The 14617-nt window shown below is 34.6% G+C and overlaps 1 protein-coding gene across 1 annotated transcript in view; it reads left to right on the top strand.

The window, feature by feature from the left end:
- The window catches only part of LOC129801138 (protein CBFA2T1), a 78538-nt gene that overhangs the window by 26692 nt on the left and 37229 nt on the right, over positions 1–14617 (top strand). The window contains exon 2 of the mRNA XM_055845903.1: positions 8176–8261. Coding sequence (XP_055701878.1) covers positions 8183–8261 — 79 coding nt within the window. The 5' untranslated portion in view covers positions 8176–8182. The remainder of the gene's footprint in view (positions 1–8175; positions 8262–14617) is intronic.

Raw genomic sequence — 14617 nt, 5'->3', positions numbered from 1 at the left:
TTACCCAAATAAATTTAAGACATAAATTTCACAAATCTTTAATTAAAATCGCTTTTAGTGTATTCAAGATCATAGCTCTGTTCATGATTTAAACAACTTTTCGACCATTTAACCTATTTGATCCATTCCTAATCGATGTTTGTATCAGTGAAATATTTTCTTTGAAAATATTCATGTTCTTCTATTCATTCAGTAACTATTCTATTCTATTCTATACTATTCAGTAACTGATTATAACTTTACCGCCTTATGGTGTCTACACACTAGTAGCAATTTTCGTCAAAAATTGCCTTTTTTAAAAATTGTGACGTTTCTGCCTACAAAGGATGGGGGTAATTTTCTTTAAAAATACATTCTTTTTAAAGAAATGGCTCCTAGTGTGTAGAGGCCTTTTGTGATTATTTTTGACTGGTTTCATTTAATCTCTATTAATGTAGTTTAATTTGTCTGAGTAGCGCCCATTGTCTCCACTTCGGCTCACACTTTAGAGATATTAGCCTCTGCAAGACTCTCTTTTCTGGGAGTTTGCAGCCAAATGCCCCGAAATGTGACCGTTTTTGGTTAGGAACTCTCAAGAAGAGGAATACTGGGCGATGCCTAAGAGTGAGTCCAGAAGAGAGCTCCGGGTACACAAATCACCTGCAGTGACAGGTGAAATAAATACACAAGAACACGAAGAGTGTGCTTGCGACAGGGTAGATTGCTCTAGGAAGGAAACTCCATGGAATAATCAATCATTTCTCTCAGGAAGGGAATTCCTCACCAATTAATTGTTTCCTTCGGGGGTTGGATATATTTTTGCGAAAAAGTGTCGTTAAAATTAAATTCAAAATGAGCATCCCGAGAGAAAAGCTTGAGGCACTCCCTGACCATTTTCAATAAAATGGATCAGTTGGGATGGTCTAAAAAATGCACACGTGTCAAATTCACAAGCGAAGAAGTTGATAAAAGAGGTGATGGGATGGGTGAGGGTGGTTTTTGGGGGGAGATGCTTTTGGGGGTGGGGTGAAATTGAAAGAGAAAGGATAAGCGAAGAAGCACCACTGGCACCTCCATGTGGCACTTTTCGCACAGAATGTCTAAAACGAAAATATGTAATTTGTTTCCTTTGCCCCTTTCCCCCCATTGCCGACGTCTTTCAGTTTTGATAAATCATCTTAACAGGGAACACTTCTATGGAACATCCCCAGCTCAATCTCCCTTTGTGTACACACACTCCAAAGCACTTTTCTTTCGTCCGTTTTTTTTTTCTTTTTGCCATCGCCGAGAGAGGATATCCTCAAGAGTGAAAAGAGGATGTAATAGTAATTTGTTTTGTTACAATGCATGAAAAATAAGTGTGGGAACATTTTCACTTTCCCTACTTTTTTTTCCCGCTCACAACAACCCTATAATCGTGTGGGAGGAAAAGTAGATTTTAGACCAGACCCTTGAGCCTTTTTTTGTCGCATATCACAAAGATTTTGCACTGTAACTAGAGACTAGAATCACAACCATTAATTACAGGGAAAAATCAATAAAAATCTCTTGAATTGTAAATGTTACTAAAAAATTCAAAAACCTATGCTAAATTTAAATAAAGGAAACTTTCCGAAGAATAAATTCTGATTGTTTTTTTGTTTGAAATTGTCTTCCTCATAGAAAATTATCGCAAAATGTTAGTGTAGCAAAAAGGCAACAATCTAGATAGCAAATTGCACGAGTTCTTCAATACAGCAAATGTTCCTAGCAATTTGTCGCGAGTTTTCTGAGTGGTGTGGAGCATAGGTCGCGCAATATGCTGAAAATTCATATCGTCACAGATGTTTTTCTCAACACAGAACTAGGATATTTCGCATAATAATTGTCTCTATAAGTTTCGCCAACTGCTCGCACAACCCGTCGCACTTGTGGCTTCTCATCTACGATGCCCAGCTGAGTGTCATGTGCATTTTGGCTTCTTCATATTTAGAAAATGGGGATGAGGAATTCCCCGAAATTTCAACAAATTTTCCTACACAACACAGTGGAGAATTATATAGAGAGAAGAACAAAAAGAAGGACGTGAAAGCTTTTAGATTTCGCATTCACTCTGGCTTCGAACACTTCGTAATTTCCCCATATTGCTTTAATGAATCTGATCTAATGACAATAGATTTTAATAGGTAATCTCAGGTTGCACATAGGGTGAAGTGACATAATTTGGAATTAGTGTTACAAGTTGGGCAATTCGCCGGTACAAGTTGGACATGGCTTTTTTTTGATAAATATAGTACAAAATTTGTTTTTAAGCACAAGGAACCAAATTATAAAACTAAAGAATTGAAAATATACAAATAAAAATGAAGTACTAAATTTATCAAGACAAAAAGCCCTGTCCAAATTGTACCATTGTACAATTTGTACCACTGTCCAACTTGTACCACTTTCCCTTATCCTAAAAATAAATAGATCAGATTAAAGGATATGGGAAAAATATAAAATGTTCGAAGTCATAGTGCGTGCGAAGCCTCAAAGCGTTCGTTTAGAATTGTCTGAAGCATCAATATATGCTTGTTTTTTAGTTAAAATTCCTTGAAAATTTAGGGTGAAAGGAACACCTATTGACACTTTAAGAACTCGTGTCAGGATCTATTGACACCCTACTCCGTACCATTTGGAATACGAAATTTGAACAATTATCCTTATCGAAAAACGTAGATTAATCAAAAAAGGCCATATTACTTATATTTTATTAGATACATTAAATATATTTTAACATTTTGACAAAAGTGTTAATAGGGGTTCCCTGTTGAAGAGGTGTTTATAAATAATTTTCAAAAAAAAATTAATTAATTAATAAAATATTGTATCATTCAAATGAATTTGAAAGATACAAGATATATATTTTTAGGTGTGATTCCTTCTAATCACACATATTTTTCTTTTTTGGAAAATTAAGTAAGTTTTCAAGGAATTTTAACTCAAAAACAAGCATAGGGGGAGGTGGATTACTTTGAGCTATGGGGCTACATTGTTATACGATTTTTTCGCATATTTCTAATGGAAACTGAGTTTTAACATGATGTAATTTGGATAAAAAAAATAATTGTGGACCTATGTAAAATATTTGTAAAGACCAGCTTCATTTAGAAATAGGCGAAAAATCGTATAACACTTTAACCCCACAGCTCAAAGCCCCCACCTTCCCCTACAATGATTTCAGAATATCTCACTCGACTACATTGAGAAACTTTAAGTACTAAATTTTGTCTCTGCCATAAATCTGTGACGATTTTAATTGCTTTCTGACTTCTAAATTTAGTTTATCTTATAAATCTGGTAATTTTTAGTTTTTTAATTGAATAAAATTTTTTTTTTTAAAAATTATATCAAAAATGTCGCAACTTACATGTTCATTTCTAAATCGAGAGGGCTGCAAAGCTTCTTAGCTTTGCGAAGTGCTTGCTATCATGAGTTATACGGACTTCAGGTCTAACGCTTATTGGCCATATGGCTTAACTTATCTAATTTCTAGTCAAGATTCTTTTTAAATTTTTGAATTAGGATGTGATATCAGGGGCAAAATCGTCTATTATGTTCTTAAAAATCAGTAAAATGTCTCGTTACTTTTGATTTTGGGACCTTCAGGAACTGGATTAAATCTCTCTAATGTGCTGCATATACCTACGGCTTATGCCAAGATACAGCTTAACGTAATTATAATCAAAACATTACTATCACTTTCCCACTAAGTTCTCTCTCGACTTATTCGTAAGTCTATCTAGAGAAAAGTCTAGATCTAGAGTTTGTACGAAAATTTAACTTAGAATTAAATTTATAATGGAAAACGACCTTTTAGTTTAAAAAAAAATCGTTAAAATTGCTTGCACTTCTTAGGATTGTGACCTCTTCGAGAATTGGGCTCAAACTCTAGTCTCTAGTCTGATGGCTGCTTTAGATGATAAATTAATAAAGTTGTTGTTGGTCTAACTCATAAGAAAAATCCTCCCATACAGTAGACTCTCTCAAATTCATGAATTTGCGATCGGAATACCATCCAAATTATAAAGAAATTTTGACGTGACACTATTTGAAATCCAGCCACTGTTTTGTTGTCTTTCATAACATATGTTAATTTTTTTTATTATTTAATATTATTAATCCGCTCGTTATCCCCTTATATAGAGAGGGGTCCCGGTCAAAATCCCGAAAGCCAAAATCCCTTAAAAGTGTCATAGCTACTCCCACGATTGCACCCGCGCTTTCTGGAGACAGAGGGAAATCTTCTGTGTCTTAGAAAATTATTTTAAACATTTTCCCACATATAATTTCATCCCTTTCAGGATTTTAAACATTCGGGATTTTGGCTTTCGGGATTTTGGTTGCCACCGATAGAGAGATAGGCTATGTAATTTTCAGCGTCCATCGCTGTCTTAGCGGTAATTTACGTATACTCATTATTTTTGTAAAATAGGATAGCAAAGTATTCCAGGCTTTGCGAAGTGCTCGAACTAGTGACATAGATGATACAACCTCCAAAGTATTTTCGCATCTTTTACCGTATACCGGTTCTTAAACGATTTGAACTGATTCATGAATTATTTAAAAGATCCCAAAAAATAATTTTAAGAATAATGAAATTGATTTTCGGACAAAACTTACTTATTGGTTCATAACCGGTTCACAACCAAATTGAACCGATTTATAAATCACACAAAACATTACCCAAAATACACCTCAATTGAATTTCAGATACCGGTTCATTCAGAACCGACCGGAACCGGTTCAGTTTTATTGGAAATACCTTACCTTTCCAAAGAGCCGAAACATGATACCAATTAGATGAGAAATTTACTCTCTAGGACCTTTTTTATCTTCGACTTTGAAAACGGTTCAACGGTATTTTTATATAAAGAAAGTCTTAAAAAATGTTCAAAATGGTAAAAATGTTGGGCATGTTAATGGTCCCTTGGTCAATTTATGGCAGTACCCTGAAGATCCCCCAAGTCTTCTATCTCTAATCGTTTGGGATATATGCGTAGTAGGGGAAAGTTCGGTACCTTCGGACGATTTATGCTTCGCACAAATCATTTTTTTTTTTCAATGTGTTATAAATGAATATGGCTCATTATAATATTATAATTTTATCGTTAGTCCAATCCCTCAAATTTTCCGAAAAGAGCTAGGGGAAAGCAAGCTACCTTCGGATGATTTATGCTTCGCACAAATAATTTTCTTTCGATGTGTTATAATTGAATTTGGTCCATTATAATAATATATTTTAATAGATAGTCCATTATCTCAAATTTTCAGAAAAGACCTGTGGGTGAAATCTATAAGAAACATAGAGAAAAAATTGAATTGTCCGAAGTTTGAGTCGTCCGAAGGTAGCGCGCTTTCCCCTAATGGTGGGACATACAAACTCACAGATCCACAGACGCACAGGCAGACAAACCGCGTGACATTATTTCTCAGGTATGTTGAGAAAAGTGGTCCCCGGTAGGTGGGAGGTGAAAATTTTGGGGGCGAAATAATCGAGGGATTATGTATACTTCTGTGGAATTCGACCAGTTAAAATCGTATTTGTATATTATATTTGAGGCTGCATAAGAAATCATAGTTTTTCATGAACTTATCAACGTTCTTCTTGCTATTTGCATTCTTCGTGAATTCATTCAGGAATAAAATTATTTATTTTTCACGTGTATAAATAAATAAAAGTTGGTATACCGCAGTGCAAATGGTGGTTGGGTAGGAAAATCAGTGCCCAAATGAGAAGTTTCTCATGGGAAAAGTGATTAAAGCGGCTGATTTCGACCCCTCAGGCACGATTCCATATAATTATGTTTGTGGGTGAGTGTGGCCCGTGGGGTTGGGCGTCCCACAATGCGATGATTTGCGTGTGACACTTGCAGGTGTACAAATATTAAATTGGTTTTCTCGGGTTTCCACCCCCTACCACGTGGGCCGCCGGCACTCCGGATGTATAAATACCAATCCTCGCTGTTGCGTTTCGCGGCACAAGAGTCGTGGTATTAATAGGTATAACGCTGGGCAGGTTTAGTTTAGATGTTCGAGCCGGAAAAAGGCGGAAAGGGGAAATTGAACGAACATGACGCCATTCTCACACTTTTCCCACACCGAATTTTTAATTGCAACACACCTGAAGCCCGGACATCCAGCCACATTGTGACAATCTTGTTGAGTGTGCATTTTCTCATGAATTTACCATTATTTATCTCAGTGGCTACATATATCCCTGTAATTTTGCATTGATAATAGGTATTGTACGTTAAAGTTAGACATAAGAAAAGTACTTCAAATTTTAATCACGTGATGTTTTTTTAAGCATCACCTAAGCGTCATTAAGTATTTAATTCTATAAAATATTTTCGTGTCGTCGCGCTATGTGATTGGTTAAAGCTGTATGTTTTGAATGCTTGGCCTAACCAGAGAATGCGATCGTACTAAAATATTTTACGAAATTAAAGATGGATAATTTTTCGAAATTGGAGATTTCTATTCAAAATTGTTGATATAATAATGTTTATTTCATTTAGATTTAATATAAATGTTTTGTTGTAATAAGCGTTTTAAAATATTTATACATTCAAATGTTTTTCGACTGTAAATTAGCATATAGATCAGGCAAACATTCAATTAATTAAAAATAATTTAAATTGATTAAAAAAATATATTTTAGCTAGTAAAATGGGTAGCAAAGCGTTTCATGTTGTCAGGAATGTTCCAACTTTTTATTTCAATGCTATATTTGAAAAATACTTTTGACTCATTTAGTAGTTCACAACCGATTTTAACCGATTCATAAAACATTCAAAAGATCGCCCGAACCGGCTTAGGAGTAACAGAACTAATTTTAAGATAAAATTTATTTATCGATTATGAATCAGTTCATTACCGATTTATAAGCTACTGGAATTAGTTTAGACTTGTCAGAAATTCCAAGACCTTTCCACGAGCCTAAATTTATTTTATTTATTTTATTTACTTCTAAGTCCTTCACGTATAGTTACAAACAAAAGAAAATTTAAAAAAAATCCAAGAATCAAAAAGAAAAAAATAGAAAGAAAAATTAAATCAAAACAAGAAAAAATCTTAGACTTCCCGACCCAAGTAATAAGACCGTAGATGTTCTGGAACGGTGGCAGCCATAATACCGAAAGCCAAAATCCCGAAAGTCAAAATCCCGAACGCCAAAATCCCGAAAAGGCCAAAATCCCGAAAGCCAAAATCCCGAATTTTTAAAATCCTGAAAGGGATGAAATTATATGGAGGAAAATGTTTAGAATAATTTTCCAAGACACAGAAGATTTCCCTTTGCCTCCAGCAAGCGCGAGTGAAATCGCGGGAGTAGCTATGACACTTCTAAGAATTCGGGATTTTGGCTTTCGGGATTTTGGCCAATTCGGGATTTTGGCTTTCGGGATTTTGGCGTTCGGGATTTTGGCTTTCGGGATTTTGGCTTTCGGGATTTTGACCGGGACCCGTTCTGGAAGCAGGTGGAATCGAGTTAAAATAAAAATTTGACTCCATTCGGCTGTTCAAAATGCTCTCTTAGAGCCTATTTAACCTTTAATCCTAAAATTTCGTTTGAGGACGAAATGTCAGCCTGGGGTAATCTCTAAAATATATAGCAAATAAAAAAAATCCCAGCTCGTGTTGTCGAACAATCCTGAAGTAACATGAAGAGCAAGGGTTAAGCGAAAATGAGGGACATGTTAATGATGCGGAGGACGATTTAGGGGGAGGCCGTCGCAGGTCCCAAGTCGCTATCTCTAACCGTTTGGCCTCTAGACGTGGTAACGGCCAGACGGAAGGACGGACGGACGGTTAAATATACTACCCTCTCTGTGCAGTACGAGCATTAAAAAATCTAGAACTTGTGTATTGTTTTTTCTTTAATACAATTAACATGACATTTTTTTTGTTATTAATTTATTTTTGAATAGCATATATAGCCATAATCATTATCCTTTATAAAATCCTATAAAACCTCAACATGTGGAAAACTTGGGAAGGACCATCGACGTATTGATTAAAAAAACACAATAAAACATTCTGCTGAATAATGCATAGTATTATGAGAGTTTTTCCTTGACTGAATTTTGCATTTGCATCATATCACTATTGGATTAAGCATGAGGGTGTACAGTAAAGTTTAAATTGATGACTGATGCCATTAATCATTTTCAGGGAAAGGATGGCACTCGACGGGAAAGCAATCAAGGAGGAAATTCCAGACAAAGACGTCTACGAGGCTACTTCCAGGCGTGTCAAAGGTGAGTGATATCGCGAGTCTGGCAATTTTTGTTTTTAGTCTGCGGGTATTAAACACAGCCTGGCAATGTGCTGTGGCAGAGTGGAACATCTCTCTGGTTGAATGTTGCATCTGGAAGAGTGGGTGGTGAAACATACATAAATCTATAACTTAACACAAATTCCATCTATAATTCTAAAGCTGGGAAACCACACCAGCTGGTGACACGTCCAAAAATACACCATCAGCCAGCCACGACCCACAACAATGAGCCTCGGTCCAAAAAACTTCACCCCGAATCTGAATTCAAAATTATCTAGATGAGAGATGGATTGAACAAAAGTTTCTCTCTTAAATTTATTGAAAAAAAAGCACTAATGCTAATCAATATAAAACGTTATATGTGGTACATTCAAAATTTAAGTTGAAAACCTTATGGTGTCTACACACTAGAAGCAATTTTCTTCAAAAATGGCCTTTTTAAAAAATTCTGACGTTTCTGCCTACAAGGATAGGGGAAATTTTCTTTAAAAAAGCATTTTTTAAAGTGTGTCTTTTTTTTGATTAATTTTATGACAGATTTAAACAAATGCAATAACGAGGGAAAGATCTTACACTTCTATAATATATAATTTTATTATTCATAGGGTGAAATTTCCACTTTTTGGCCGTTTAATTAGAAAACTAGCACCACTTTTTACTTAACTGTCCCATAGTAAATTAAAAAAAATCATTTATTTAATTTTATGTGTTTGGATTTACGTTTCGCCAAAATTGTGTAGCATTGGCATTAGCGGCCCTACTTGATTTTCTCTAGTCACAAAAATCATAACATAAAAAAATTATCTAATAATTTGATTATACAATATTTTTATTGCTACGCTCTAGGTTGTGGCATTTATTTGAATAATTTTATTGGGTTTTATAACTAATGGAGCTTCTTTTGGTTTTCAAATTAAACTTTCAAAAGAAATATTTCAATTTTGAAGTTAACATATAGATCGCGATGATCAATTATTTTATTGAAATTTTAGTATTGAAGTCTAGATAAGTACGAAAAAAATATTTATTAAAATATAAAGGGATTGCAATTTTCCTAAAAACTTGTAAATTTCTTAATTGAATATTTATGAGATTTGAAAAATGAAAATAATCAAAATTTAGCAATACTGATTTTGAGTTTGATTCCAAAATTCAAATTAAGCGAATCCTGACGTGAAAATTTTTTTTTGTTCATTTTTCTCTAAGTTTGTGATATAAATATGTTAAATATTCTAAATCAGACCTAAAAATTTTATACTCGTAAAGCTGGGAGGATCCTGTTTCCAAAGAATATCAAAAAATGTACATTCAGTAAAAATTGTTCTTGCACTGTAATATTTACTTTGGTCAGTAAAAATGAGAACCTTTTTAAAAAGGCAATTTTCTAATTAACTCTTATTTTGTTTTTGTAATATTTCACTGTTTTCAAATTTATAAATAGAATAGAATATATTCCATTTCTTTATTTTAACCCATCCCCTGTGCGGCTTTTGGAGAACTGCACATAATTGATCTGACCAAATTTAATTTTTCTATTAGTAAGATAAAATGCCCTCGCTCGACCGGTTCCTGGACTCGACCGATAGGATTATTTATTTAATTTATTTATATTTGCAATTACTTTAATATTTGTTGCGATCGCGCAATTTTTGAATTTGAATGTCTGGAGATCTGTGGAAGTTGTGGAATTAAATCCTTGTTGAGGCGACGAGGGCGCTGCATTGAGAGAAAAGTTGGAGGGAAATCGGAGAGCTGGCGAAGAAAAAACGAGGAATCTTTCTCTTTTGCCACGGACCGTCATCGCCTCCACATCACCGGCCAGCTCCAGCCGACTCGCCCATCGCCACCAGAGCCTCCAGCCACCAGCCAGTGCATACCGCAGTGCAATCCGGGAAGACAATACTTCCTCCACCATCACCACCTCAAGTGCCTCTACCGCCTGACCAACCTCTCCCAATTCCCCAAAGCCCAACCACCGGAGGGAGCGCTCCATCGGGAAGCGCAGGGGCTGGATGGGCATAGCCCGTCGCCCCCAATCGTTGGATACAGGAAGGAAGGAAGTAGGGGATCAGGGAGAGTGAAAGGAAGAATTGTGAGGAAAAAATATGTATGGAAGGATGTAGGAAAGGAAAAACAGGAGGAATAAATGTTTTGTCTTAACATATTTAACGTATGATCTAACATTAATAGGTCAATTGTTCCATAAATAATACGAATCAGTGACAATTTCGTAGAAATTGACCATCAAACATTCAAAAATTGACCAATCGGTCGAGTCAAGGACACCGGTCGAGTGAGGACACTTTACCTTATTTTAGGAAATGTTTGCTAAATGAAAAATATTGCTCAAGATGACTGTATTCACACTATAAAAAAATAATAAAGATTTTTGAATAAAAAATTTTCTTATAAAATATTACATAGCATTTTATAAAAAGTTGTTTTTAATTTCCACCGTGAAAATATTTAAAGGTGATAAAATGTCAATAAATTGTGTAAACTTGGCGTTAATTTTTATTACTGCCTGTTTCTAAGCATGAATTTGAATATACCCAAGAAACTTTTTCTTCGTCTTGTACAATTTTTTTAAGTAAGGCATTATAGAACCAAAATTTTGATAATCTACTTATAGCGCTCTTGGTTTCATTTCTGTGACTATGAAAAATAAAGTGGGGCACTCTTGAGGTGCTCAAGAGTTGTTTCTACAAGAATTTAACCCTTTAAGGACGAGTGAGACATCAGTATCCCAAATACAAAATCAATTTTTTTTGACTATAAAAAGCTATTTTGTCCTCTAAATCGTTCTAAAAATTAGTTTTTATTTTTAGGACACCGGTATTCCATTCTTTCTTGAAGATTTAAAAACGAAATTATCATAACAGATCTTCTAAAAGTGCATTAAAAGACTTGTCTTGGATCTAAGGGCAGCTATTTTGCTTCTTGGATATTTCTTTCTCGAATACTCTGTAATTTTTCGTATGATAATTTCTGCGTAAAAAACTTTATGTATTTTTTCATAAAGTAAATGAACTGTTTTTGCTGTGGTCTTAAGATTTGTTAAAAGTATCATAATGTAAAGTGAAAACAGTTGTATCATGCACAGAAAAAAATATTTTGTAAAAATGTTATTAACTATTTGTAAATTCCTATGGGGAAGTTACCAAATGCTCGTAAATCTTATAACCCACCAACAAGTTCTTAAAAGTTTGTACTTTTTTCACAAACATTGTTCGTAACATGATCATTTGACGAACATTTTTTGTACTTTTACAAACATTTATTCGTAAACACACAAAAAATGTTCGTAGAATTTTGTCATTTGTTCGTAAATGTTCGTAAAATGTTCGTCAGGCAAACAAAAATTTAAGAATAAATTACAAAATTTTACGAACATTTTTGTTTGTTTACGAACTAATGTTTGTAAAAGTGCTCGTCAAGTGATCATGTTACGAACAATGTTTGTGAAAAAAGTACAAACTTTCCCGAACTTGTTTGTGGGTTGTACGATTTACAAACGTTTCGTAAGTTTCCCATAGGAATTCACAAACATTTATGAACATTTTTACAAAATATTTTTTTCTGTGTATGATAAAATCGACGTGATTCGTGCTTTAAACAATTTTAAAAAGGGCGTGGCCTATTCTTTTTAACATGTGGAAAGCTTAGGGCTTCAGGTTAGTCTGTAAGGGGTATCAGTTTGCTCGAGTGAAATTTTTGCATCTTTCAAGAAGTAATTTGCTAAATATTAATTGCTCAAAATTCTTGAAGAGACCGGACCTAAATTCCAATGCGAATTGAATTATGGAAGACAAATATTCCTTTTAAAAATAGCTTTAGGAGGAGGTGGGGCTACTAATACGATTTTTTGGCATATTTCTAAAGGAAACTGGGCTTTAACGTAATGTAATTTAGATATACAAAACAATTGTGGATCTACATTAAATTATTATAAGGTCCAGCTTCCTTAGGAATATGCCAAAAAATCGTATATCAATGTGGCCAAGAGCTCAAGGTAGCTCCACCTCCCCCTGTGTAATATTTTTTTAATCCATTTTAAACTTCGCACTGCTTTAACGCTTAACTTTAATCGTTTTTCTTAAGAACTATTACTTCTCATTCTGAGCACCATCAGTCATTCCATCACAAATAGTTCAAATGGAGCTTTTACAGGGGTCTGTTTGCAGGGGGATGGGCGTTAACAGTTGCGAAGCAGCTCTAACCATCGACATTGGGACATCGTGAAGAGCGTCAGGTGTTGTCGTTTCAATTTCAAATCCTAATTCCATTCGACATTCTCTCGTGCAAATGGAATCCGGAAGATATTTGCTCGCCAAATGTCACCTGATGGGGCAAGAAGGGGTCAAGGGGCATGATGCGGGGGGAAGGACGCAACCAAGGAGGTCATACACACATGCCACACAAATGGCATCTCCATCACTTGGGAAGAAAAACAAGGGATTGTATTTCATTGTCGGCAAGGAATAATAACAACCGGTCACATATGGTGACCAAATGACGATATAAATTAAAGCAAAAGAATTAAATGGGAAATTTATCGTTTTTAAATATCTGCCTAATGGCATACAATTTTTTTTCTAGCTCTCAGGATGGCTTTTTCCCACAGGGAGCTTTTTGTCCTATAGCTTCCATCACATCAACAAGATGAATGGCATATCTGCATAGTGCGGTGTTGCGTGCCGGAGAAAAGTTTCCCGCGATAAAATACATTGTTGTGACAATAAAATATTTTATGGGTTTTGTGGGTGGAATAAAAGAAAAATCGGTATAAGGGTTGAATACAAGTCCTGGGAAAATTTCGTATGTTTGGGTATAATTCTTGATTTCTTCCGAATACTAACATTATTTATTAAAGATTGTTGAAACTAAAGTGGCGAAATTAGTACTTATTGTATTAAAATTGATTACAAGTATTTCATATTTGTAAAATTTTGTCATAGGTCATAATCATCCTCAAATACTTAAACATTTAAACTTATAGGATATTCCTCTGAAATTCCCTCATATAAAAAAAGTCCTCAAAATATACTGCAGACTTTTAATTATTTTTAATCTCCTAACGACAATAATTCCAATCTCTGGAATTCATTTGAGGAACTCCCAAAGTGTGTGCAGAAGAAGTTGAGCAAATATTTGAGCAGAGACTTTCGAATGGGAAAGGCACGTGTTGCCATCTCGGATGGATGCAGAAAGGGTGCCAAATGGTTATTCACTGTGTTTACCACATTAAATGTATTTGCGTTTATTCGCCCCCCTTTTTGGCACTGACTCCCGCGAGTCTGGCTGGGTTCTCCGGCAGATAAGACACGTCGCATGGGATTAAAGTGCCCAGACGAATCCCTGCGGTCGTGCTAGGCCCAGATATCAACTCTCGGTTCATCTCTACAGTCACTCAGAATTCACAAAGCTCATGGAAATGCTCCTTTTTCCACAATGAAGATGAATGTTGAAAAATGATGGGATGATTCACTAATCCGAGGCATGGATTAATAAAGCTATCACATTGCAAATACTTTACATTAAAAAAAAAACTTAGAGATGATATCCTCGATTGGGAAATAGACTCATGTATTAATAAAGATTTTAATAAAGATCTTTGATTATTTAAATTAAATTTATCAAATTTGATTTTTACTGATCAAATCCAAGAACAATGAACCCCAGAAAAATAAAAATAATAAGTTATAAAATTAGTTACTTTAGAGACAGCCTTAAATGTGTGTGAGTCAATTTTATAAGGAGACAAATTGTTATTTGTTTGTGTTGTTTGTTATTTGCTATTTATTTATTTAGTATTTTAGCTTTTTTAGAAATGGTTCTTAGTCATAATAAGCCGAAGGGCTTTAGACCTACAAAAAGATAAGGGGGGGGGGACAAAAAAAATAGTTACGAATTTCGTATGAGACCCAAATGGTTACAGAAGATAAATTTTGCATCGTCTGAATAAGTGATTTTTTAAGCTTTATAAGTGAACTCCCAAACAAACCCCTTTAATATATTTATTATAACGAAGAACTATTTAATACAAATCCTATCCAAAATTTTGTCAATTAAAAAACAGTGGCAAACCATCCTAGCTTTGCAAAATGATCGAACTCGTGACTTATATGATAAAACTCAAAAATACTTTTGCTGTTCCCTTAATTAATCTATTTATCCCTTTATTAATAAAAGCCTTTAGATTTTGGAGCTTTGCCTGAAATTGTAAAAAGTTCAGTAAAAGTTAACGACTTTTTACCTCTCACAAAGCTCCAAAGCAGTACAACTTCAGCAGAGCAAAATCTTCTGATCTTTTTCAATTTTATTGGAATTTTGGTA

Source organism: Phlebotomus papatasi, chromosome 2 (genome assembly GCF_024763615.1).
Source record: "Phlebotomus papatasi isolate M1 chromosome 2, Ppap_2.1, whole genome shotgun sequence".
Lineage (NCBI taxonomy): Eukaryota > Metazoa > Arthropoda > Insecta > Diptera > Psychodidae > Phlebotomus > Phlebotomus papatasi.
This window is presented reverse-complemented; position numbering and strand designations above follow the sequence as displayed.